This window comes from Syngnathus leptorhynchus, chromosome 12 (assembly GCF_054491065.1).
Source record: "Syngnathus leptorhynchus isolate UIUO chromosome 12, UIUO_Slep, whole genome shotgun sequence".
Lineage (NCBI taxonomy): Eukaryota > Metazoa > Chordata > Actinopteri > Syngnathiformes > Syngnathidae > Syngnathus > Syngnathus leptorhynchus.
In genome coordinates this window covers 4,485,131-4,510,742 of record NC_141206.1, presented here as the reverse complement: position 1 = coordinate 4,510,742, position 25,612 = coordinate 4,485,131, and the positions used below count along the sequence as shown (strand labels likewise).

The 25,612-nt window shown below is 38.4% G+C and overlaps 1 protein-coding gene across 11 annotated transcripts in view; it reads right to left on the bottom strand.

Annotated features, from left to right (window-relative positions):
- Positions 1-25,612, bottom strand: part of znf618 (zinc finger protein 618) — a 42,532-nt gene that overhangs the window by 10,789 nt on the left and 6,131 nt on the right. The window contains exons 1-10 of one of the 11 annotated variants that reach the window (XM_085925940.1): positions 24,529-24,588; positions 12,963-13,048; positions 6,327-6,736; positions 5,903-5,980; positions 4,059-4,100; positions 3,592-3,669; positions 2,623-2,730; positions 2,347-2,427; positions 1,675-1,764; positions 1,042-1,131 (exon numbers count right to left, since the gene is read on the bottom strand). In XM_085925940.1, the coding sequence (XP_085782066.1) occupies positions 1,042-1,131; positions 1,675-1,764; positions 2,347-2,427; positions 2,623-2,730; positions 3,592-3,669; positions 4,059-4,100; positions 5,903-5,980; positions 6,327-6,736; positions 12,963-13,048; positions 24,529-24,537 (1,072 nt within the window). In that variant the 5' untranslated portion in view covers positions 24,538-24,588. Of the gene's footprint in view, positions 1-1,041; positions 1,132-1,674; positions 1,765-2,346; positions 2,428-2,622; positions 2,731-3,591; positions 3,670-4,058; positions 4,101-5,902; positions 5,981-6,326; positions 6,737-12,962; positions 13,365-24,528; positions 24,589-25,612 lie in introns of those variants that run through there. The other 10 variants (XM_085925945.1, XM_085925942.1, XM_085925944.1 and 7 more) reach the window with 10 other exon arrangements.

Sequence of the window (25,612 nt, the reverse complement as noted above, 5' to 3'; positions counted from 1 at the left end):
GCCTTCACACTATTGTTATTCTACTTTATTTTTCTTCTTATTATTATCCTACTTTATTCCTCCCACTTTTTTGACACTTAACCACTCCCACATGCTTTAACCGATTCACCCCATTCCAACTTTCACACGTTCCAAAAATTCACGGCATGACTGCTAGTATTTCATTTGTTCATAACATTTACCGTTTTTGCATAATTAGCAAATTTGTGCCTTAAAATCCCCCATTCATTCTTAATGGCGCATTAGACACGAGCGACGTTCAGGAGTGAGTTCAAATTTTGACATCTGACAACTTTTTTCACGATTTCTTTCCTTAACTCGTTTATTTAACTCTTTTATTTTTTTATTTTCCGTTCATCCATTTAGTTATTCATTTAATTTTAAGTTAAAAACATCATTTTACCGTTTTTATTTCTTGTTTAATATCATCATTCCACCGCAGCAACACTAAGTCGCTGTTTAGCTCAGTAAGAAGACAATGGTCCATTGAACACGAGCCACGTCCGCGAGCGAGTTCGAGTCCCGCTTGGCCATAATTTTTTTATTCATTAATTTTTCATTCATTCAATTTTAATAATTATTTTCATCATTCATTTAGTTATTCATTTAATTTTAAGTTAAAAACATCATTTTACCGTTTTTACCGATTTCTTGTTTAATATCATCATTCCACCACAGCAACACTAAGCCGCTGTTTAGCTCAGTAAGAATACAATGGCGTTTGGAACACGAGCCACTTCCGCGAGGGAGTTCGATCCCGGTGGGCGATAATTTTTTTATTCATTAATTTTTCATTCATTCAATTTTAACACATTTTAATAATTATTTTCATCATCATTAATTTATTATTTTTATTTTATTTAATCATCATTATTAATTTACCATTTTTATTTCATTTAATCATCATTTCGAGTCCCACAATAGTGTGAAGTGCCTTCGCCTTCACACGCAATTTCTCCAGAAATTGCCAATTCTAGTTGTACTTGCCTTTGTCTTTTTAGCAGGTGTACAAATGCAAAAAAGAAAAAATAATGTGCTTACTTTTTATCTTATCAGTTTGGCTGTGGCCAAATTTACTCATGTCCAAGCTCCCACACTCCTGCACCCGAGACGCTGTCAAATCAAAGGAGCCTAAAAGGAGAAACACAAAAACATTAAGCGATAATGGGTATTAAATAACCACATGCTTTGAAGAATTATAAATAAACAACACTTCATCACTATACGGCACATAATTTCTGCCAGTATCAAGAAGTACTATTTTGTATCATTAAGAAGGCAAAATGAATATATCGTGCTGATTTAAGCATATTTTGCAAAGGATATTTAGAAAAAGTTTTTACAGAGAAAAATAAATACAATAAACATTGTATTCCAAGACAGAACCTTGCTGAACTTTATCGTGCAGTTTACTAACTACAAAAAGCTTTGTGTTCATCATTTGCTAAAAAGACAGAGGCACGTTAACAGACACACTGGCTCGGTGTGTTTTACCACCAATTATTGACTTCACAGTAATAGTGCAGAGATGGGGGAAGAGATTCAATTTATAAGCCAATCAAGGGCATTAAAAGACAATAAATGTTCAGGTTATTTTATATCAGATTTTACAGAAGTGCAGAAACCCCTTTCACTTAGGAGCAATAAAAACAAAACAAAAAACAAAGGACTCACTCATGGGTTTGTGAAGTGCAACGTGCTCCTGGTATGGGTTGAAATATTTGTACTGCTTCCCACAGTACTCACAAACAAAGCAGCCTGTTTCTGCAGAAGAGGGGGAATGCACGCACAGAAAATGTCTTCAATTAAGATTTTAAAAAAAGTACAGTAGTACATAATACTCAAACTTACAGTATAGTAAGCACATAACCAGTATTTCAATTGGAGCGGAAGTGATTTTAAGAATCAGCCATTTCTGTCTGATTGAAAAAAAAATACGAGTGGTGACAGCACGTTTTTCCTCAAATCACCATAGCTATTTAATTTTAAAATAAAAAAATGTGCACATATAGATTTACACGAGTTGCTTCAGGTGTCCACGTTGTAAAATGGGATAGTTACAGAGAAAGATGTCTCTGTTCAGTGTCAGTGATTAACAGAGGTCAGGCATTCATTTGAACCAAAGGTATTTCTGTACAAAGAGATTATAACATTCAGTATTTTCTTTACTTCCGCAATTGAAATTATACTACAGAATACGTATTGCATCACAGATGTATATATTGTGTTACTCTATCAGTAAATTGTACAAAGGACATTTGATAACAAAGTATGGTAGTGACATATAGTGATATCAGATGAGAAGGAAGTCTTCATTTTTAATTTGAAGACATTAAATGGTCTTACTTGGTCCAATTTTAGGATAAGATTCAACCGGCTCCTCTTCTTTAAGGCCATCGATGGGTATCAAGACCTGCTCATATGGATCTGAAGGGAATAGGGCAGAAAATTGATGTAAAACCTTAAACTCCAAATACAACTTAAAAATATACATGTTTTGACATTAAGGTACATTCCGAAATTGTCACAAATATACTTTAGCCAGAAATAAAGCATTTCCTTCAGGATCATTCTTTAGCTCAAGCTTATTTTTGGTTTGTGGTTCTTAGTCTTTCAGCTCACTGAAATTTGCTCCGTTACCATCCACTGCATGCAGGTCGCGGTGTTCCTGGAAGCAGCTGTAGTATTTATACTTCTTGCCACAGATGTCACAGGAGTAACGGAAGCCACCTACAAATGAGCAGATATGAGTAAGATTCAGGAAGAGGAAGGCAGGCAAAAAAACAACAACAACAACAAAATTATCTGCCTTCGCGGGCATTTGATGGAGGGATGAAACTGGTATTAATTATTGATGAGACTCCAGATAAAAAAATATTTGCTGACTTTAGAATAGTAGGCTGATCCCAGTCAATTTGTGACTTTGTATAAATAAAAACGTAATTATATAAATAAACCACACAACACGCTTATTAAGTTATTTTGTCTACCCAGCAGTTCTGGTCTTCTGTTTATTCCCGCTTTAGAAAAGGGTTAAGGTTAAAGTTGGTGCAACCAAAGATTTTATTTGTTGGCATAAAATCTACACTTAAAAATGAAGCCCATTGTTATGATGGACGATCATGGACTATTTTAGAAGGTATACATGGGAAAACTCTGACATCACTGTTATTTTGGATTGGGAGGCCTCACAGCCATTTGGCAGTCAAAATAGCAAAGTGCTACCATTTTGGATTCGTCAGAGAGAAATTATATTCAAAAACTTTCTTTTAAAGAGTAACTCGAGAATGCAATTTCTGGAGAAATTGCGTGTGAGGGCTAATAGGCTAAATTAAAACTTGTGGAATGTTATGGAAGATCAGTTGGTATAAACGGAATAGTTAAAAGTTGAAATGGTTTGAATCAGTCAAGAAATGTCAAATTTAGAGGGGAAAAAACTGAATGAGTCCAAATACTTGTAATAAGGAGAATGTAGAATTTTTCATGAGGGAGAATTCTTGGAATCAGTAGGCATAAGATGAAAAGTTTAAGGGTGGATCAGCCAAGAAATGTAGAAATTAGAGGGGGGAAAAACTGAATCAGTCCAAATACTTGTGGGTCTTGGGTAGAATGTAGAATCTTTGGTAAGGGAGAATTCTTGGACTCTTGGAGTAATTATCAAGTATTTAACTGTGGAATATAAAAACAAAGGGTGGAACTCAGCATGTAGCATTTTTGAGAATTTAATCCATCATAACTTGTTGCCAAGTATCCTCGGTGGTCCACTTGTTTGCTTCCACTAGTGTGTTTTTTAATATAACTACAGATTGTATCTGTCAGCATAAAGACAACTGGGCTCTCACTCATATTGATACTAAAGTAGTGCGCATGTACTGACTACAGAGCGGATGTCGAAAGATTCAAAAATCTCAAGTACTCTGAGGTAGGAAAGCAATTAGTCCTGATAAAAGCTAAAGTGCCCGAGAGCCAATATGAAAACTGGGTAGAATGTCTCTGATCACCTTTGATTTTGTTATGAAAGTATCAAAAAGAAAATCATGTAAAGATAAAATACTCACTGTTGGGAGGTGGTTGTAGCTCTGCAACCATGCTCTCAGATTCTGTCATACAGTAGAAATCAGCATTAGGCCATTATCCAAACAAACACACACACTGCATTTACAAATACATTTTTAGAAATTCCCTTGTAAATTTGGTCATTCCAAACTAGGCGTATGCCCTTAAAACAAACAAACCAAAAAATGATCATTTCAGTGAAATTAGATGTTTGTCTATTTATGAGTACTAATTCATTTGTTTTCACACAAAACAAAAAAAAACAACTTGGAGTGTCTAATCCTTCTCATGTGTATTGGATTATATTTAAAGAAAACATTTACACATTTATGTGTATATAAGATAAATGACCCCAAATTCTCAGTCTGTCCCCGTAACATCTCATTAATTTCAATGTACCTAGAATTCTTAACAAAATACAGTGGAGCCTCTGTTTTCGAACGTCCCGGTTCTCGAGCAATTCGGTATTCGAACAAAGAATTTGAGATTTTCTTGCTTCGGATATCGGACGAAATTTGGTTGGCGAACCTCGCGAAATGAGCCGAGATGACCCGCATGCCAACTGACTCCGTTCGTTATTACATTCTCGTTACTCTGAGGATTGCATCGACTCTAATCATGCCTCCAAATGAAGCAAGTGGGAACAGTAAAGCCATCCTAAAACACAAAGACGCTCCTCAAGCAATGCGACAGTGAGCGCCGGCCGGCGGATCGGACCAAATTAAGCTCCCTGCGCACTGAGGTCCACTTCAATTTTGGAAAGTCCATTAGGACTTAAAAAGTATTTTCTAAATTTTAACGACCGATCCGTCACAATAATGCGACCAGCACGGTGCAGTTGTGCGGTCGGCGGCGCGCTGCAGTTGCACGATCGGACAAAAATGCACAAATGAAAAAATGCCGTTTATTTTTTTTGCTTGCAACAGATTTTTTTTTCCATTATTTGTAATGGGAAAACATGATTCGGAATTCGAACGATTCACTTCTCGAACAGCCTTCTGGAACGGATTGCGTTCGAAAACCGAGGTTGCACTGTACCTCAAACTAAGCTTCCCATGAAAACTTCCCAGAAATTCTTCAGCCCATTAACAACCTTATTCAAAACCGACTTCTTGGAACACTCCAACTATGACATTTCAGGGTCAGCGTGAGCACATAAACACTTTTTTCCCTTTTTTTTATTTTTTTATTTGCTCATACCATTATGATGACACAAGTTGGTTCCTCAAGTGGAATCGAGTGAAAAATCTTTCCAATATGTTCTATATGCCCCACTAGTCTACGAGTATCCACTATCCTGTTCATGTCGCCATCAGTTCCCTTCAAGTCAAACGTTTGTGAATTACTCTGCAATCAGTGTTCTTGTTCCGACCGTTTCCATTCAGTGAGGGACTGTTTGCAGTACTCTACATCCAAGTACGGCACACGGCTACGCAGTTGCATTGCATGACAGCCATTAAATGAAGACATATTTTGTTTGTGCATTTGAAGCCAAGTTAGTAATTCGTTTTTTCTGTAATATGAGTCGTCATCGCAACCACCACCCCATCCTCCAAGATGTATAGCCTGCTCGCTTTACTCGTTTTGCCTTGGTGGGGGTCTATATGATGGTCATGGTCACTTTAATTGGTGCTACGATTATCTGTGCCATCTGCACAACTGTCGTCGTATTATAAATACTGTACTAGGGGGCCACTTTATTTTTGCTCGATGACTTTTCGCATCGTGTGCACAGCTGTCATTGGTTAGGACTGCAGCACTAATTACCATTCGTGTCCCTTACATTACGCAATCAGTCTGTCAATGTTTTTGAACTTGTGCGTGACATTTTGGGACAATGGCTTACCTCTGTGTGCCCTGACATGCGTCTGAAAGCAGTTGTAATACTTGTACTTCTTCCCACAAACTCCACAAACATAGGAACCTACATAAGGAGAGACAGAGAGAGGTTTAATCAGTACATAATCATTCAACTGAATGAAGTACTACTGAACAAAGTCAAATCTCAATTCAGGAATGGGCCCCACTGAGTGGTTGAACAAATTCGGTTCAACTGCAAATTGTCTTGTCAAGCTTTTATCAATAACACAGTGAAAATGGTGCAGAATGTTAATATTTACTTGGCAAGTCAATTTAACACGTGCACCCTTGAATTTGCTTCCAGCGCACCTAAAATGATAAGTTGGGTGGTACTATGCTCATGATAAAAGATGTTAGTCTTGATCCCTATTTTAACATGTGTGCAGTATGTTTTAAGTGTGATCACACACCTATGCATGAGTCTGTGCTCTTGGTTGGTGGAGGAGTACCAAGAGCGAACATACCCTCCGCCTGGCCTCTGCGAGATGCGCCTCCGCTTGCTTTGCAGTCGTTCCCTCCGATGACGACGCAGATCTCGGCTGGGTTGTTGTCCCCAAAGGTACCGTTGCTCGTCTCCGTGCTCCCCGGTTCCTTTTTGATTGTGACTGGAGGTAAGCTGGCGTCTTGGCTGACCACAGCAGAAGTGGACGGGGGACCGTTGGTCCCACCGCTCCCCAGCTCATTGCTGGGATTGGGTGACTCTTGGGCACTCACGACTCCGCCTTCTCCAATTTTGGGTGACTCTTGAGCACTCACGACTCCGCCTTCAACTTTGGGTAACTCTTGAGCACTCATGACTCCACCTTCTCCGACCCTGAACCTCCAAATGATTAAAGACAGACAAGCAGACAAAGACATTAATAACACGTGGCAGGCAACATAATTGGTTAATAATTACATTCTGTTAATCTATTAAAGGGCATTGGCCACAAGCCTCATTAGAATAAATAGTTAAACGAAAGAGGATGTGTTCAGTTTGCGTGTGGATCCAGTTAGCATTCCTCCCCCGTCTTTTGTTAATGAAATATGAATAAAAAAATATTCTCAGTGAATAATACATGGATCTTTATGAACATAAATTACGGATAGACAAGAGATGGTTATCTATCAAGGTTCTGATCCCAAATAGAATTGTTCGGTGTATACATTCTAACCGGGTGTTTTTAAGTACGAATCTTAAATCTTAAAAATGGAAAATGTTGGTATTCTGCTGTTGTAATTATTTTCTCCACTAGAAATAAGGGCACCGGTCATGGCAAAGTATAAAAGTGTGTTGATGGCCACACAACCAGAAATTTAGGAACCAAAGCCAAAATCATGGCTGCTCAGTACAAAATGACTAAGTGCATGTTTAAAGAAAAAGAAAAAAAAAATGCAAGAAAAAGTCATGCTCCCCCTGCTGCCTATTAAATGCAGAGCTCCTCCTTCCCGCCTTCTGGAGCTGCCATGTCCTCATTTACACGCGAGGCTCGGAGGAAAAATGGAAACAATGGCATTTAAATGCCAAATGCAAAAAGACAACTTTAAATGCCAAATAGTTAGGTTGACTAAAGTAGAAGAAGAAAAAAATACTTCCTAATACTTGGGCAATTTAAGTGTGCCTATTCAAATTAATTTCTAAGATCATCTTGCAACTCATGTTCTCTTTTGTTTGCATTGCCAGATCACGATTTCTGTTTGTGTATCCTAATCTCGGTTGTTCAAATTCATCGAGGAGGCTTTTTTCAAATTCTTTCTTCATGTCATAACAAAGTGAGAAGAGTTTACAGTCAAACGCCGATTCCAAATTTTTATTAATTAGGTTTCTAACAGCTCAAATTATTAAATGTATTAAATGATTCACATAGACTACGATGTGTCATGAAGCATACCTAACATGAACAGACTCATGATTATCTGAATTATTACTTTGTACCCGATGATAATTGTGAATGAGTGAATTAGCTCAGCTCATGCTTGAACTACGTTAACTTCTTCATCTCTTTATTCACGGGACATGATACACAGTACTACATCAACTTTGATTCATTTGATTTGTTAGTGACAGCCCTCAAATTCTATAAGAACTCAAGCGGCAACCATTCCATGCCATACCATTATGAATGAATGAAGGACTGAATATTCATTTATTTGTCTATTAAAGTTTTTTTCAACAGGAAATGGGAGGGGGAGCATCTGATGTCACTCCACAGTAAATTCCAAACCATGAAACCACCAATAAATGACATCAATTCCCCGTTTTAGATATGACATCGGCACAGTTTGTGAATCCATCGGGAGAAGCAGCATTTTGTACAACCTACTTTTTTCTACTGCTGATTATAAAAGAATGGAAAAGGGCAGAATCAAACTTTTTTTTTGCTAGTGAAAGGGAGTTTATTTTTTAATTTGGTCCTGTGGTATACTGCATATATAATTATTGACCACAGCATCCTGTGGGTCTTGAATATGCCAAAATGCTCTGAAATGGCCGGCAGTGAATGATTTTATCGCATTTATGCTCCCCATAGGCAATCAAGTCATGAAAGTTTGACAAAGGCCCCTCCCTAGTCCATTTTCTATCTATAGCTTTATTTCAAGTCAAGTTTATTTATATTTGGTCAAAGCGCTACTACGTCTACACCAGTAGTGGGCAATTTTGCAAAGGGACGCTAGAACGTCTGTTGAGGGGCAAGCAAACATGCTAACCTCAACTTTGAGTTTGTATTTAGAAAAAAAAAAAAGTACTGTGCGTGGTTATAGTATGTATTGTCCTAAATTATGAAATACACATTTAATACATATTATTATAGCAACTAATTATATGAACTACCAACTCATACTAGGCAAATTTAGATTTCAAATATACAGTCAAGTAGGAAGCAGAATATTATTGACAGTTATATATAATGATCATGTTTTATGATTTCTTGTTTTAATTGTAAAGAAGTAAAAGTAGGAAGCAGAATATTATTGACAGTTATATATAATGATCATGTTTTATGATTTCTTGTTTTAATTGTAAGGAAATGATCACCTTCCTTCCTTTTTGCACCACAAAAACTGAAAAAAACAAAATCCTTGTCCACACTGGCAGGCTGACAAGAACCATTTCTTACGTATAGAAAAACAGTGGGTGTGGCTTGCCACACATTGCCCTGAAGCTGCACACCCACAAATCATAAAGCTCCACAAATGGTCACTGCACTCCCGAGTGAAAAAACGTGGGCATTGCAGGGACAAAATGGAATGATTCTTTTTGTGGTTGTTGGACAAGGTTGGCGGGTTGGATTAAAAAGCCCCGCGGGCCGTGGCTTGACCAGGTCTGTACAATAATGAAGGAAATCAATCACTCTCAGAACAACATATTAAAAATGGCAGTAACTGAGGTTGCCATTTTACTTTGTACTCCCCCCTACCCAGAGAAAAAAAAATCAAACATCTGCTTTGCAAGTCAAATACACCAGAAAGGAAAATCCAAATATGAAATACAAATTTGCTTAAGGGATCAGGAAAATGTTTGCACTCTCAGGAGAAGGAGTAAAAATAGGAGCAAGTTAAAAATGGAGGACTGACGGGTCACTTCAATCACTGCTTTCACTGCATTGGTGCATTATCCAGAGTCGAGACAGGAAAATGCGTCTTTCCTTAATCAAACGTACATTTTCCTGTCCTCTTGTAATAAATGTCGTCTAATATTGAGCTTGACCATCATTTCAAAAAGCAATAACGCAAAGAAATGCATAAATCCCCCACCAGCAACTCCACTCTCACACACACACACACACACACACACACACACACACACACACACACACACACACACACACAAAGACGACGCAACAAACAGGCATCTAGTAAAATTCCAGAGGTATTCACTCCACAGCCCCCCCATAAAAAACATTTTCAATCTATATGTTAATGCTGTGAATTAAATTTTAATAACAAGAGATATTGAAAAGCAGACTTGAATCACACAGGAATAAATCCAGAAAGATCAGGGGCCTAAAATTAGAAATTCAAGACAGCATCCGATCTGCTGCTAAAACCCTTGAAGGCTGGCAGATTAAATTTTTGATGGAAATCAAAATTACACTGCAAACATACGCAGGCGCGGCAAACCGGGCATCATTGTGATTTATGGATTCATTAAACCTGCACCAGTTTCAGCCCTCCCCCATTTTTTTTTTTAACCATGCACAGAAATTACATTTGCTTTGCTGAATTTTTTTTCCCCTAGAAAAGCAGCACAGGCACTACCTTCACAAAATGGTCAAGTAGGAAAAAAAAAAACTATTTTGTGTACATAACCGCTGCATGTAAACGGACCTAATTTTCACTGCTGCAGCAAATGAACATCCTGATGCATTATTCATCAAACCAATAAGATTCATTTTTACAAGGCAAAGGAGAGGAAGAAATATGAGCAGAAAGGAAAGCACACGATTTTATGCGGCGGCCCTAACCCCTGAAAAGCAATTTCCCAGGGACTAATATAAATTAAGCAATTTTCAGACATTTTCAGCAGAGCCACTGAGAACACAAGAGAACAGTGGATGCCTGCTATGCTCAAAATGGATTCTAAAAGGCTCATTTTAACCCACATCACTCATCCAGAATAGTGCTTAAAAGGACTGGCGAGGAATCAAAGAAAGCAAATCTTTTTTTTTTTCCTTCAGAAAATACAAACTCTGCTAGCAAGTTGATATGGACTAAAACAGAAACCCCCTCACTATGACTTGATAGACCACTGTCGTTTTTACACAGACTGGAAATTTCCGCTATCTGGTCTCTAAATATAAACCTACAGGTTTTGTTCTCCATTCTCTGTATTACTCAAAAGAACATACGACAGCGGCAACTGTACGTCGAAAGCAACAAAAGTCTCAAAAAAAAAAAAAAAGATTGCAAAGCCTCTGAAGAAGAGAAATGCTAGGACGTTAGTACAAACACTGGCCACGTTTTTTTTTTCGTTGGCTTTTAGTAGTTTTTATACCATTTGTAGTCCAAAAGAAGGAGCAGAGTCACCCACTTCTTAGTTTGAGTCGAAACTTGAAAACTCAACTCACTCAAAGCATTAGCAAACATTACTACATGCAGTTACGGTTTTATTTCCCTTTGTACCTTATATGTATTTCTTCTTTTAAATATCGACTGAATGAAGAAATTTGCTTTGTATATCCGGGGTCACAAGCTGTAACATGAAACCAGGTTTTTCTGCATTCAATCGAGTATGCACACTTGGTAGCAATTTAAACAACACATGAAAGGATGCTTTTCAAACACTTCCATGTGAAATTGTATCTGGTTTGAACACATTTTTGTTGTATGTATTAGTGTGTGTGTGTGTGTGTGTGTGTGAGTTGGGAATGTGATAGCGGCAGCAACATTAAACCCGGATCCATCCGGATCTGACCTAGACTGTGCATGTGGAAGCAATCAAAATTTTACATGGAAAATCTCATTTATTTTATGTTCAGATGCTTTCAACTCTGTCAAATCTCTTCAGCGCTACTTAATTTGTTTGGATCACGTTACATTTTGTTTCCTTTTTCTCAAAAAGAAAATTTGACTTGAATCAAGATCCTTTTGATCTTATTCAAAATTATCTTCCTTCAGCTAGTAAGGTTACAGGTTGTGGTCACTATAATTCTGCACATGGCAAATGTTTAAGCCTCAGGGAGGTCTATTGTTAAAATTTAAAAAGAAAAACACCCTATTTCCTTATTTGATATTAAATTACAGCTCAGTAAACAAAGGCAGACTTGTCCTGCCAGATTTATTATAATTTTGCAGCAGCTCACTGAATTTATGATGAGGACTTGACTTGAAGGTCAGCATTCAAATTACCCCCAACAAAATGGCAACCAGACTCAAATAAAAAAGCAAGTCCAGCAAAATGGGAAAAGCGTCCGCAGGATTAATAAAATAAACTGCAGGAGCGCTGCTGTGATTGTTTTTCCTGCCCTGCATTTTTTTCTTTTTTTTTTTGCTGACATGTTCTTTCTACCTCCATTGCTCCTCTATTCATTTTGAACATTTTTGGAGGGGGAGGACGGGGGCATGCAAATTTCCCAATCTGAACGAATTGCAAATTTTAGGAAGAATCCAGCAAGGGGAAAAGGGGAAAAAAGCAGGGTAGACACGAAAAGCTTTGAAGGCAACGATGCAGTGATGCACTAACTTAATTAGCTTAAAAAAGAAATCCAGGGTGAATTTACAAGATTTGTCATTCTTAAGCAAATGCATTCAGGGCCAAAGAATCCTGCAGGGGGGGAAACACAGGGGGGGGGGAAAGGCTGACTTGCACCCTGCCCATGGCTGCAGAATTTGTTTTTAAAGGTCATTGTGAATGTATTAGATTCAACATTGAATTAATTTCATTTCCATTTGAAACAAAACGAAATTGTAATTTGGGTGAAATTCTTCAAAATGAGTCAACAAATCAAAACTAATCAAATTATGTTGACTATTTCATTTCTCCGAATGACTCCCTACAGGTGGCGCCAGTCAGTCACGGATTTGACAAATAAAAAAATACGTCTACATTATTTGAGATAGAATACAATACAACGTTTTTTGGACGCCGACATTATAGTGACGATTGTATAGGTCTGTGAAGCGTGTTAGGCGGTCACAGAAACACCGAGAAGTGGTGCGAATTGCCTGAGTACCGGAGAAAGAAGGGGGGGGCAACTCCGGAGCCCTGCTCAAATTTGATGGAAAATTCACAAAAAAAACATGGCTGCAAGATGTTTTTGTGCGCGATTAGATTGTTCCTCCCCTTCCTCGTCGCCCTTCATTTCGCCACCATAGCTCGCTTGCAGAATCGGTCGGTTGCATTTCCCCCCCCATCACATGACTCAAAAGTTACAATTCCTAAATAAAATTCCGCGACAAACGAGCCAAATTGCTCCTCGATGATGGCTGCACCTGGTTTGGAAGACGAGCACTGAGCTGACGCGTCCATTAGCCAAATAGAACAGCAATAAACTTAATGTTAGCATGTTACTGGAAATTTGCAAATTCAATTTTTCTCCAAAATAAAAATAAGCGATTTGACATACCTGCAAAAGCAGCGTTGCTCATGCAAAAACACCCCCGACGAAAAAGCCTCCCTTCCCCGGCCAGGGGTGACAGCAACAACGGCTTCCTTCTCCGGGCGAGAGGAAAAAAATGTGAATTAGTTATGAGGAAATTCAAAAATGTTAGAAATTTCCCTCCAGTCTTGTATTTGCCCCCCCTCGCCACTTCTGCGCGCTACGTTACATTTTTTGGAGCAAAATAATGTAACGAGTCGTGAAAAAGACGACAGTAGGGACCGTGCGGGCTGTCCGCTCGCAGCTCTCGCACCCGGGGGGAGGTTGTGTGACACTGTTCCTGGTGAGGAATTTTTTTTTTTTTTCATCCGCCATACACAAGGGCAGATTCCAAAATTACAGCGCCGGCCTGCAATAGCCTACATTAAAAAAGGGGGAAAAATGGGGGGGGGGGGGGGGGGGGGGGTCTGGGAAGAAGAGTAGTGAGGTGAGAGAAAAATGTTGGCCGACCAAAAAGGTGCACGTCAAAAGTGTGCTCCCTGTTTTATGGTTGACAGATGCTATATTACATCAAAACGAAGTATGCATAGCTCTTTTATTATTAAGAAAGACTCATATTTATTTTCACAGAATGTATTTACAGCCTCTTGGTCATATATGTCAATAACAACGATTAACTGAGCAGGATATACATCGCATTCGTTGTCAACCGCAGCTCTTTGGTTGGCCAACATTTTTATTTTGAAACCTAATTCTAAAATTTTTTTTTACTTTCATAATTACTTGAATTAGTTGGTTCGAGTGATTGTTTAGGGATGCAAAATTTATAACAAACCATCACTTTTTTTAAATTTAAAATGCTTTTTAAGGTAGTATAGGGTCAGGTTTGATATGAATTGGGAGGAATAAAAAAAATCCCAAAACATGATATAGTGCAATTAACTGCAATTACTGAATGCATGGCAAGTTTGCAATGAATTGTGCACAGTTCGCTCCCTTTATGAGGGAATTTGGTTTTACTTTTTTTTTTTTTAATCCCCATTTAGCGTCCTCTTGTTGCATTAATTTGATGTCACCAGCAGAGAGCAGCAATACACTTAAGAATAATCATTGCTTGTGTGTGTGGCGGGTGAGCATACTGTATAATAAACAGTACCTCGTGTTTATTTGGGAAAACAGTCCAATAATGAGGATGGCAACATCTGGTCAAAATATACACTTAAGTCACTTAATCAATGAATAAATGTAAACATTTTTAGAAGAAAAAAAAAACATGTACTCAAAATTTCACCTATTCTATGCATTTGATCAGTCATAATAGTGGACAAAAAAAAACACACACATCCTGGAGCGTGGGGATACTCCGGCACACCAGGAGTAGTTTGGTGAATCTTTGTCTTGCTTCGGGACAGACTAGAGTCTGGGGTTTTTGGATAGTCATAAACCAGGATATTTTTGTGTTGGGGGCTGTGGGGGTGCTGGAGCCTATCCCAGCTGACATTGGGCGAAAGGCAGACAACTGGTCACCAGCCAGTTACAGGGCAGCCAGTCACCTCCTGTATTTTATTTGATATCCCGAAATATATTTCTAGATTATTTTTTCAGCCCCATTTAGCCCTGGGTGAGAGAAAATTCCAGCGCCATCCCTGGAAAGGAATATGCAAGACCTGACCTTGCTAAGATATTTTTTCTCTAAGAAAATAAAAGATCTTTACAGAGCTTTGTCCTGTCTCTTTTTTCATGGCTAATCCTAGAATGTGATGCTATTCTGAATAAGCAGCTCCAAGGTTATGAAAAACTCAAAATTGAAGCTGAAAAACGTTCTGCTCGATTTATTATTTGAATGGTCAATTAACATACTTTAGCAACAAAAGACACCAGCATTGGTGCTTTCTAAAAGTACTTTTATTCAAAGAATTTTACAGGATACAATTAATAAGGTTTAAAAAAATAATTTCCCCACTGACAATGGTGTACGCTACTTCAGGTCATCTCCAACTGACGGCAATGAATGTCACTGAGCCTATTTATAGACAAACCTGTAGTTGTGTTACCTTTGTCAACTTTGCTTCGGAAAAAGAGAAGTGACTCATTACTCATTACTAATAATATGTATGAACTGACGAAAGCTTTTTTTTTGGTTAAAGAATTTAGTCTGCATTTAAAAATACATCATTATTTTGCTGGAATTTCCAAAGTTAATTATTGTGAGTTAAGAATAGTTCGATGTCCACAATTGATTTATGATACAATGGCCTGCAGATGGTATGCATGTTCTTGTCACTCAACGTTAGACGGTAGAAACAATGTAAATAAAAACAACCATTGTGTTGTGTGTGGTTCAACTTTCATGAAAGATATTGTGTAACATACTCAACGGCTGATTAAAGCGAGCCATGTCGATAACATTCAACAATGTGAGAACGCAAACACTACAATTGTATCTTACAAACTATTGTTTATCGTATACACAAAATAAACCTGAGCCCTCAACACGTCATTTCCAATCAAAAGCAATCGGCAAAATGTGTGTTAAATGTGAATGAATAATAACTGAGAGGCACACCAGCCCTAAAATGTTGACTCATTTCCAAACTGTGCAATGTCAGGGGCCTGAGCAAAGAGACACAGTTCTGTTCTGGACAAGCAGGGCACATTCAGGACTGTTTCTTATCAAAGTGTGGTGCTTGGTATCAGTAAAATACAATTTGTAGCCACTGTGTTCAGTTCGTTCATGTATCTGCCTTTCTATTCTCAGAATTTTTTCCCTCTCCCCTGCTGTCAGTCATTCTTTGGTCATTTGGACCAGAGGTGACTCATCTCGAGAACAACCTCCCTTTTTCTCACCTCCCTAAAGGATATAAATAGAGTGTTAACCTTTCTTGAGAAACACATGCAAAAGCTCTGTTCACACAGATGTGATCTTATTAGAAAACGGCATATAATAAGTTCAATGACAATTTTGACTTGCTATATGAGTTGAGTCTCGTCTGTAATTCATTTGGGACTGAATGCTTACGAGTCCATTCAATAATAGGTTCAGATAGTCTGAAAATGACTTTACTGTCATCTGTAAGAACAAAGCCAGGAAACTAGTCTGATCACAAAGCATCCCAAGTATGAGGGAAAAGCAAAAAAGATCCCTGCCAGAATCTGCAGATGGTCAAGTGAGACAGAAACTTGATCTCAGATGGTTTCATATCCTGTTGATGATGACTCCAACCCGACAGCTCACGAGTCTGTCTTTGCATGGGTAAAACTGCCATATGCAAAATGAACATATTGGGCACGCAAGTAACCTTTCAGAAAAAAAATTATGTAACGCGCACACACACACAATAATCATAATAGGTCGTAAAAATAGTCCATGTAATGATGACCTACATGTAAATCTCACAAAAACTGAAAGCTTCCTGTTGACACAGATAAAAAATAAAAATAACACCATTCAAAACAAATTCAACTTCATGTTTCTTAATCAACGTTATCATGCAACAGGATTCTATGATGGGTAAAATACATGAAGGCAACTTCTCGACGAACTTTTAGAATTCAAACAACCTTTCTTCCAAGTACTTCTGGGTCATCTCACTTGGATCGGGAAGGAAAGTTCCTAAGCAAATTCATCCTCCGGTTACGAGTTGCAAATGTGTCTTGGCAGCTGTCTCACAGAATAAATTGTAATTTATTTAACAAAATCTTTTGTCAGACAGATGAGCAGGTTTCTAACACAGAGAAGACATTTTTGGCCCAAACGCTGGTAAGCACAATATGTCCCAGATGACATCCAACACAAGGGAAATACCAGTTGTGAATGATTTAGGTTCCTCTTTCCTTCAACTCATATCTGGTCACATCTCTTCAAGACACTCCGAGAAATTCAAACGGAAGAATACTATTTTGAGGAATTTCTCGTTTGAAATCAGATGTTCAGTATCAATTCATTTGATTCTGTTAAAGTTACTTTCAGCGTTTACCTCAAAGCAACAAATCATTATATAAAATTAAAACTCACTTCTTGGCTTCATCTGAAATAAATGTAATCTGTGGCGGTGAGTCAAATGGCATCTTGAATCATAAATAAACAAATAAATAAGTTTTATAACATCAGGGACCTGGGACAAAAGGAATCCCTGGCATCAATAATCGGACTAATGGCTAAGAAGAGGCTCCTCGAGGTGTTTGTAACTTTCATTTAGTTACCCATTAGTTGTGCACTCATTTGAGACAGCAGCTCTTAATGAATAAAAGGCTCAGATACACGTGTGTTTGCTTGACCCATACTTTGGCCTCGTATAAATGAACAGTCTATAATAAGCAGCTCATTAAGCAGGTGGCTGTATGATAAAAGAGGTGAGCGCATCTCAAGGACAAAGTGTGCCAATGATGTAATGCTCGCTGACGTCTCTCCAATTGTCCCTTGAAGGCTTCATGATCTAATTTATGTTTTATAAACCTGTAAAATGCTGTAGTTATTATTCTTTTATGTAAAGCCAACTGGTTGACGCAGATGGCCGCCGAGCATCTGGTCCAGTTTTTCATTCTGAGTCAGGGACTTTTCTCATTATGGTAAGTTTTTTTTTTTTTTTCTTTCCATTCAATGGTCACTCTATTAGAAACATATACACATTCATAGGGAATGTTAAAAAAAAATCTGAAGGTACCCCAACCACCCCATTATAGACTTAATTAGTTGGGAAAACATTGTATGCAATTTTGAGCGTTTTGTTGAACTTTAAGGAATGCTGGGAAATGACGTAATTGACCTTATTTGAAGATTTATCGGCAATCGGGATGAATGCATTTAGCATGCCATTCATTTAGTAGTCCTTAAACTGTTGAAATCTGAGCATAAAAAAATGTGGAATGTTTCCAAAGTTTCTGATGTCATCAGCTTTTATTTTTATCCCTGTTTTCCATTGTTCAACAGCAGTCAACTGACAGATGCTGTTTAGTTCGCATTATGTAAAACTCGGACCAAAGTCTTTCCATACCGGCCTTTGGTGTCGCTTGACTTTAAAATGGTCTTATGACTTGTGCATGATTGTCTCATCATCTGACCAGCTATTTTCAGCCTTTCCTCCCTGTTTGCGTATTACATTCTTCTGCAGTCTTTGTTCCTCCTCCCGCCTCACTTGTGAATGAAAATGGCCTCAGCTGTGAACTCTGAGGCTTTCACACCGTCACTGTTACTCAACACTGCAGCGTTTGTTACTACCAGCAATGTCCTACTTTATCAGCACGTATAGTACGTGCAGTCGCTCACCAACCATAACTATCATAACATATAACAATCGCTTAATTCTAATTGCACAAAACGCTTGCAACACAGGCCGTCTTGCAAATAAAAGTGTCCAACTATTGTCTTCCACCTTTTTGCCTGGAAGCCATCCACTGAGTATCATCCCTGGCATCACACAATGACTTTTAATTAGTGTGCCCAATAATTAAAAGTCATTAAAAGTTCTCCCAAAACCAAATATTTGCAGTAAATATGTGACACAAACACCACAAAGGACACAGGGTCACATAATTACATCACAACGTTCTGATAAACAACACTGAGGAATGCATTCCAGTCTAAACCTATCAAGTATAATCTAAATTTACCAGAGGAATCTAAGCAAATGTTAAAACTTGCGTATGCAAACCTTGTGACACCGCGACTGACACGATGGACTCGGTGCTTTACAATTGTCTATGCTTCCTTTTTCAAACGGCTCAGCCCCATTTACGTCACGGCGTGGAACAGAAAAGATCTACTCATGCACATGCTCTAATTGTCGGCAAATTATGCAACTGACCTACAGGTAAATCGGGCTTGGTGGAAAGAGGGAAATAGGCTGCTCATTACCAGGACGGTTTCCTGTCCGTAAAATCTTCCTATTCCAATGAAAGGAGCAATGAATGACTTGTCAGCATCATTGCTACCTTGTTGATACAAATGAGGATCAGGGCCTCACTGATAATAATGATATGATATAATATAATGAAAAATAATAGGATTATGCCATAAGGATGAAATGATGCTAGGAGAAACAGAACGTTACTAAACGTTACTTTCTACTAGAATATATTAATTTTATATATTTTAGATTTATACTATGCCCAAAAAAAAAAATCCCAATAACATTTGCTCCCCTTTCATCCATACTCTCTTGTACATTAATGTGTGAGACTACAAACCAAAAATAATTCTCTGGATTATTGTGATGTTAATCATCCCTTTGTTTTGATACATTCAGCTAAAAATAGCCATCAAATAACCTTAATGGATTCCGCCCCCTACCACCACCATTCACTCCCCTGTGACGCTGGCAGGTTATGAATGCAGTGTAATAATCTACATCATCTGTAATCGTAATTCTTTGCTGACACTGCCTGCTTTCAGGATGACGCTAAAATCAAACGTGAGCGCTAATCTGGGATCGAGCACCTTTTATCTAATTTTTGGGTAACAATGTGATTGAGCAGTGACCTAAATGTGTCCACAGGCTTCCGGTTAAGTTTAAAACAGGCGAGTGAACAAGTAAACAGATCATTTTATATGTTTTATTGACTTTTATAAATACTCCTGTTCGGATGTATGATTAAAGTATTTTGCTGGACAGGGCTACCAGTAAAACTCTGTATTTTTAACAGTATCAACTTTTAAAGTGCATTCTTTTTAAAACTAACCAAATGAGTCCACTTGAAGGCGTTTTCAATCACAATTACTAATGCAATCTGTTCTCTCCAAGGAAGTCTCCTCCTTTGTGAGTGATGCATGTTCATCCTTGAAAAATGCAAAATGACATCAGAGTTAAATGCACTCGTTTTCATTTTTGGTGTCAGGATGTGATGCACTTTCTGACCTCGCTGTTGTCAGCAGTGTTTTTGCATCTCTTTCAACACTCTGGTTACTCTTCACTGTGAGGTCATTCACAAAGAGGATGTAAACAGATTATTGAAAGAAGTGAAGTATAAAAACTGTTGAATTTTCAAACTCTGACGCAAACATATAGTATATGAGTATACATCGTTTACGCCCCCGTTTAGTATTTGAAAGTAGGAGTGAATTGGAGTAGTGATGAAAGCAGGGCGGGGGAGCATTCTGATTTCACAATAAATCACAAGCAGGATGATGCAATAAGCGAGTGAAAGATAAGCCACTTCCTGATGATGCCAAAGGCATCTTCTTATGATTCCCGGCCCTCAAAGCACAAATTTACACGGTTACGTGGCATCAAGCTTATCGCTGATTCGGAGCAAAATACAAAAGGGGCATGTATAGTTGTTGCCAGTACAAAAATAACACTGTTTTTGATTTTACGGAAGGCCTAAGAGGTGGAAATCCGAACAATTCCAGAAGAATTAAACTTGTCAGGGATTATATCGATTTCCTTTTCTTTGGTACCCTAGAAAAACAAAGAGCTTGGACATGAAGTCTGCATCTCTTCGATTCTAATCCAATAATTGTTTTCTGACCCTTTAAGAATATTGTTCCTCAAAGTAGTGCTCAGCAAGGCAGAAGGGAATCAAAATAAATTGCTCATCACTTTTGTTCATCCTATCACATGACATCAGTCACGGGAGACTTTAACAGACACGGTAAGGTTGGCTGAAATGAGGTTGACACTTAGATTTACTATTACCGTAACCTTCTACTATATACTGTACTTCAGTTTTCAAGTGTTTCGACAAATGACATTTTCAAAGTTAGGAATGGTGCGCAATGACTAAATTTGCTGAGTGGCACAAGAATATGTCGGCATGCAGCATTAGAATAGAAGTGATTTTCATACACATACTTCTTAGTATGTTCCATTCTGCCACCTTAATTTACTTGTCAAGACACTGACGTGTTTTCTTTGGCTCCTGTTATCTAATGAAGGAAAAAAAAAAAAAAAGGTGACGGGGGAGTTTCCCCCAACCTTGTCCAAAGGGATCGAAACCCGGTTGCTAGGATACTAATGGAAAGTCATGGGCCAAAACGAATGGCAGGAGTGAATCACTGACCAAGAGGGAAACTGTGTGAAGTCAAGAAAGACCAAAATTAGAAAGAGGAAATGATACCAAATCTCAAACGAGAGACGGTGGAAAATAGTTTCCTGTCTATATAATAAGTCAGAATCTCTTTCAGATGAGCCCAATCATATTGATTGTTGCAGCACAATGAAAACGATAAAAAAACACATCTCATTATGCGGCATTGAGAATATTTCTGTCATTAGAAAAAAATTCCTCCTCGTCATCAGCAGTTCAAATAAATGAATTTTAAAATGATTTGCCTATCCGTCGCAGTCTTTTCGAGCTTGACTGAACTCTTTCTGTTCTCCTGCAGGTACATGCTGACATTAAGCAGTGTGATATTAGGTAAGACAATTATGGGTGGGGGCCGGATGTTTGCCCCTGTTAGGTTAAGCACTATGAGGTGAATCTGCACTCTGCTCTTGACATTTGCACTGAAAAGGAGAGCCTGTTTGTGCCCCTAGGTGTCCCGCTCTCAGAACATCGGAATAGTACTTACCAGCGCATCCAATTTGCCAAAAGAATGATGACGACAATCGCTTTTTCCTCTCGTGCAATGGCAGGATAATTACGGAACATAACACCAGGACATCAAAATACTGGAAATAGCGGGGATCTCATGTAGACTGCTCTTGAGAATATTTAGTGTAACTTTACACACAATGATCTTGAAAGAAAATGGACCATCTTAGGTATTTTAAGATCAAACAAGTAAATCACAAAAGACCTTATTCTCATCAAAGAAACTGTCTCTTTTTTCTATGATCACTTTTTAAATAGCATGAAATTCTGCAGCTGCAGTAAATGCATGGGACACAAAAGCAAAAACAAAATAATTTCGGGAACCTCTGAGTACTTCTTGCATCCATCTGCAAGTATTTGGATTTAGCTGACGTAAGCAGCGAGAGAGTACAGTCTATCAATTTCATGTAAAAAAAAAAAGCAGCAATCAAGCTAGGCCTCACAAGGGGAAGGTAACATAAACAACCGTGAAGTATAGTAAAGCAATCTTCCCCGGGACTTTCAAGAAAGTTTTTGTGAATGAATTCCAGAACAGAACCAGAATTGAAAACAAATGTACGGTAAATATGCTAAAGCAAAGATGGGGCACAGATGGATCGCATGCTTGCTCCCTTGTTATTGGGAGTCAGCGGAGGAAATTTAGCATGCGCTCTTGTTCCGGATTAACAGGATTTTTCCACATTAGTTTTAAAATTAGTGTGCGTTTGAAACCGTACAATCCAAATAACTTAATTTGATGAATTAAATTTGGTCAGCGAGACTCAACTAGAGCAAATTTCAAAGAAATGCATTTACTTTTTGGTACAACCAAACAATGGAGCATAGGCAGAGTAGAACATTTGTCGATTTGAGTACGTTTATCATATTTGTGTCTTTTTGCGAATGACCTACGAAAAGAAACAAACATTGAAAGTTGATGGTTGGGAACTGTTTCCACTCAATAATGCAACATTACTTTTGCGTGATGGTGCGCTCTGAAAATGTTCCACCACCGTAAACAACATAAGGAGCTGCAGACACAGTGTACCTAAACAGACTCAACCGTGTCTATTCAGTCACTTAAATATGTTTTTAGAAGTTCTTCCTGTTGTTTGAAGTATTCTTCCTTTCCGTTCCTCCCATTGCCAAACAGCTGCTTTCATTACCAGAAGATCCAGACTAAGATTCAGGCCTTAGAGGACTAAATTCCTGAACTAAAATAGGTATTTGTGACACCTAAAGTTGTTTACATACCGCCCATCTTCCGTTCGAGACATGGAAACAGCTTTAGATATTTCTCAAAAGGGAATCCTAACTTTTTTTTATGCCTAACCTGCAGGTGAACTCTTTCTGCAAAACAAAGTCGCACAGATAGCAAATCCCAAAATAACTTTGAATACAACATAGTTGGGAGAAAATAAATAATATCAAAACAATGAGAAATTCTCCAAAAGGGATGATGGCTCTGACAAACCAGGACCTATAATGACATTTGGATAGACGTGCGTGAGGATCAAGGAAAAGCAAGTAGCTGATTGGATCGATAAAAGGTCGAGTGACCTGATAGGTCAAAGAGAAATGCAAAAAAAAAAAAGAGCTGAGGGTAGAGTTAGGGCTAGAATTATGGATTAGAGTTAGGGTGGGGTTAGGGCACTAAGACTGGTCGGACTCGGTTTCAGTTCAGATGAGGGGTTAGTAGGGTTTGGGTCAGGGTTGGAGTTGGTGGAAGTCTGAGGAGAACCATGATTGACACATGCGGCTTTCCCAAATCTTTGGACTTGACAATTAAGTATCCCCCTGAACTGGCATAGTCAAGGTAGAGTGAGAATTAGGGTTAAGATCCTCTGGTTTAACATTTTCGAATGAATGAAGTCAAATTTGACGTTACTATTTTTCCTGATTTATAATTGGTGCCCAAAAATAAATCATTCTCCTCGTTTCTGCTAATCCACCCTCTTTCATTCAGATGTTCTACTTCATTATTCACACCCTCTTTTTTTCTTGCACACCCAACCACCTTCATTTCTTGGTCTATTTTTATATGACGTTTCTGCCCCCGTAGCATCTGAATGTACCATTAAGAAATTAGCAGTCACAGCTCTAGGCCCGACGCCATTGGTGAACAGATGTTGTTGTGCCAGCTTTTGATCCTCCAAAACCCGCATCCACCCACACGTTGTGAATGATATGACAAATAGGAAGACGGGCAACGACTCATTCATTTGTCAGACACTAACTGTGCAAACTCAACAATTCCACTGAGGCTGTTGTTGAATACTTATGTGACTGACTTTTAACTATGAGGATTTTATACAGAATGAATCATTATCCAGGGTTTAAGATGGATATATGTAGTTTTTACTTCTTTATTCTGGAGCCTCCTTCTTAAATTATATAATGGTGGCAAAGTACCAAGAGTGTATTATTCCACTCTACAGTACTGGCGGTCTAATATGTGCATACTCCATCCTGCCTTTTTTCAGTAATGGCTTTTCAAAAGATACTTCAAGGAAAAAATTTTCTCAGAAGAGTAGGAGGTCTTTCATCTGACAAGATCATCTAGCTCCTTGTTAGAGAACAGCAAGTTGTCCAAAAAGGACTGAAAAAGATGCCATGCATTCAAAAGTTGAGAACATTTTAATTCAGATGTTCATTACGGTGAGGGTAAGGGGATTTTAGGTTGATCAAAAATTGCAGCAAAAGCTGAACATTCCTAACTTTTTGTGAGTTGTGAAAACTGAACTGAGCCGCCCAGAGTGGTGTGTCATCGCGGGGTAATAAAGCCTTTTGTTAAGCCTTGATCTGAAGTCTCACAAGAAATTTGAAATTTTGTGAGGTTTGCAAACATCTTGCATTGGCTGACACTCTTCCAAGTTTTTGGTCAACTTTTGAGTTTTAATTCTTTTATTTTTTTTAAATTCCCATTATTCTACACTCTACCGTACCGTAAAACTACGTAATGGTGGACAGTTGTCAAATTGTCCTGATTTTCCCCAGTTCTTGAAAAAGGACCTTGGTCCTGTAACCCAAACCAAACAATTCCATCAAACCAAACATTTCAAACAAATTAAGCATTTCCTACCATTTGCATGTGACCAGCAACTGACGAGTCTCTTTGAGTTTCTTTTCTTTGTTTTCTCTGTTTAAGTTTTCTTTCTACCACTAAGCGGCTTTCCCTTCTTTGATCTCCAGCATTTATACTGGTCTGCAGGCAATATGGCTGTCCCTGGCATCTGATAGCAAGTTTTTCCTCTGCCCCCTGCAGGGCTGGAGAAGGAGTAGATATTTTGTTGGGTCATTTCTGCCTCTGTTAGTTGACGTGACAATAAATCCAATTAGTCGATTTACAAGAATCCATGTAGATGTAAATCACTCCCTCTTTTTTTGCCGCTTATTAACTTGCCCAGGCTGGAATGATTCACAATTCCAGAAGGAGGCCTTGGCTAGCAAATGCATTACTCACCGCCATTCAGCACCATCTTAGTGATGGAAGATAAACTAAACACTGTAGAACTTGTTGGCCAATATTTTTCCCCGTTTTTTTGTTGATTCAGGGGTGAAACTTCTGCCAGCTGTATCTCATGCACATTTCTCTGACAATGGGCTGCTTATTTCACAACTTTGAAAGAATTATGTTTGTATTGCCACTCGCTGTTTGAGAAAGATTTGGAGTTCCAAAAATACCCTTGTCTTTGAGATGCGTCTTTTTATTGCAGCTCTCCTTCTGTCGACATTTCTGCCTGTCTTTTGACAAAACATATAACCCCTTTACTTCAAATACTACACAAAAAGATACGTTATACCTGGTAGTGGAATGATTTGTGACTGAATGGAAAACAAGAGAAAGGCCATAGCTGTCTGGTTAGAGTTAAAACTGTTGCGTAATGGTGAGGCTGTGACGGGGAAATGGAAAAAGAGGATCCGTCACAGAGCTGTGGCAAACACCTGCAGATGAAGCCCGGTACACCTAATCTGTCTATATCGATTCGGATCGCGTAAAGGCTGTGGAGTGGCGTGAGTATGCACGCTCTCTCTAGGACAGACAATGAAGAAACGCTTGTGTTCAGCCTTTAATTAATGTATCGTTCAAACATGAGGAGCTGAGGCAGAAAATCAATTGCTGCAACAATGTGTCAGGCACTGGTGGGCAGCCCTTTTCCTATCGG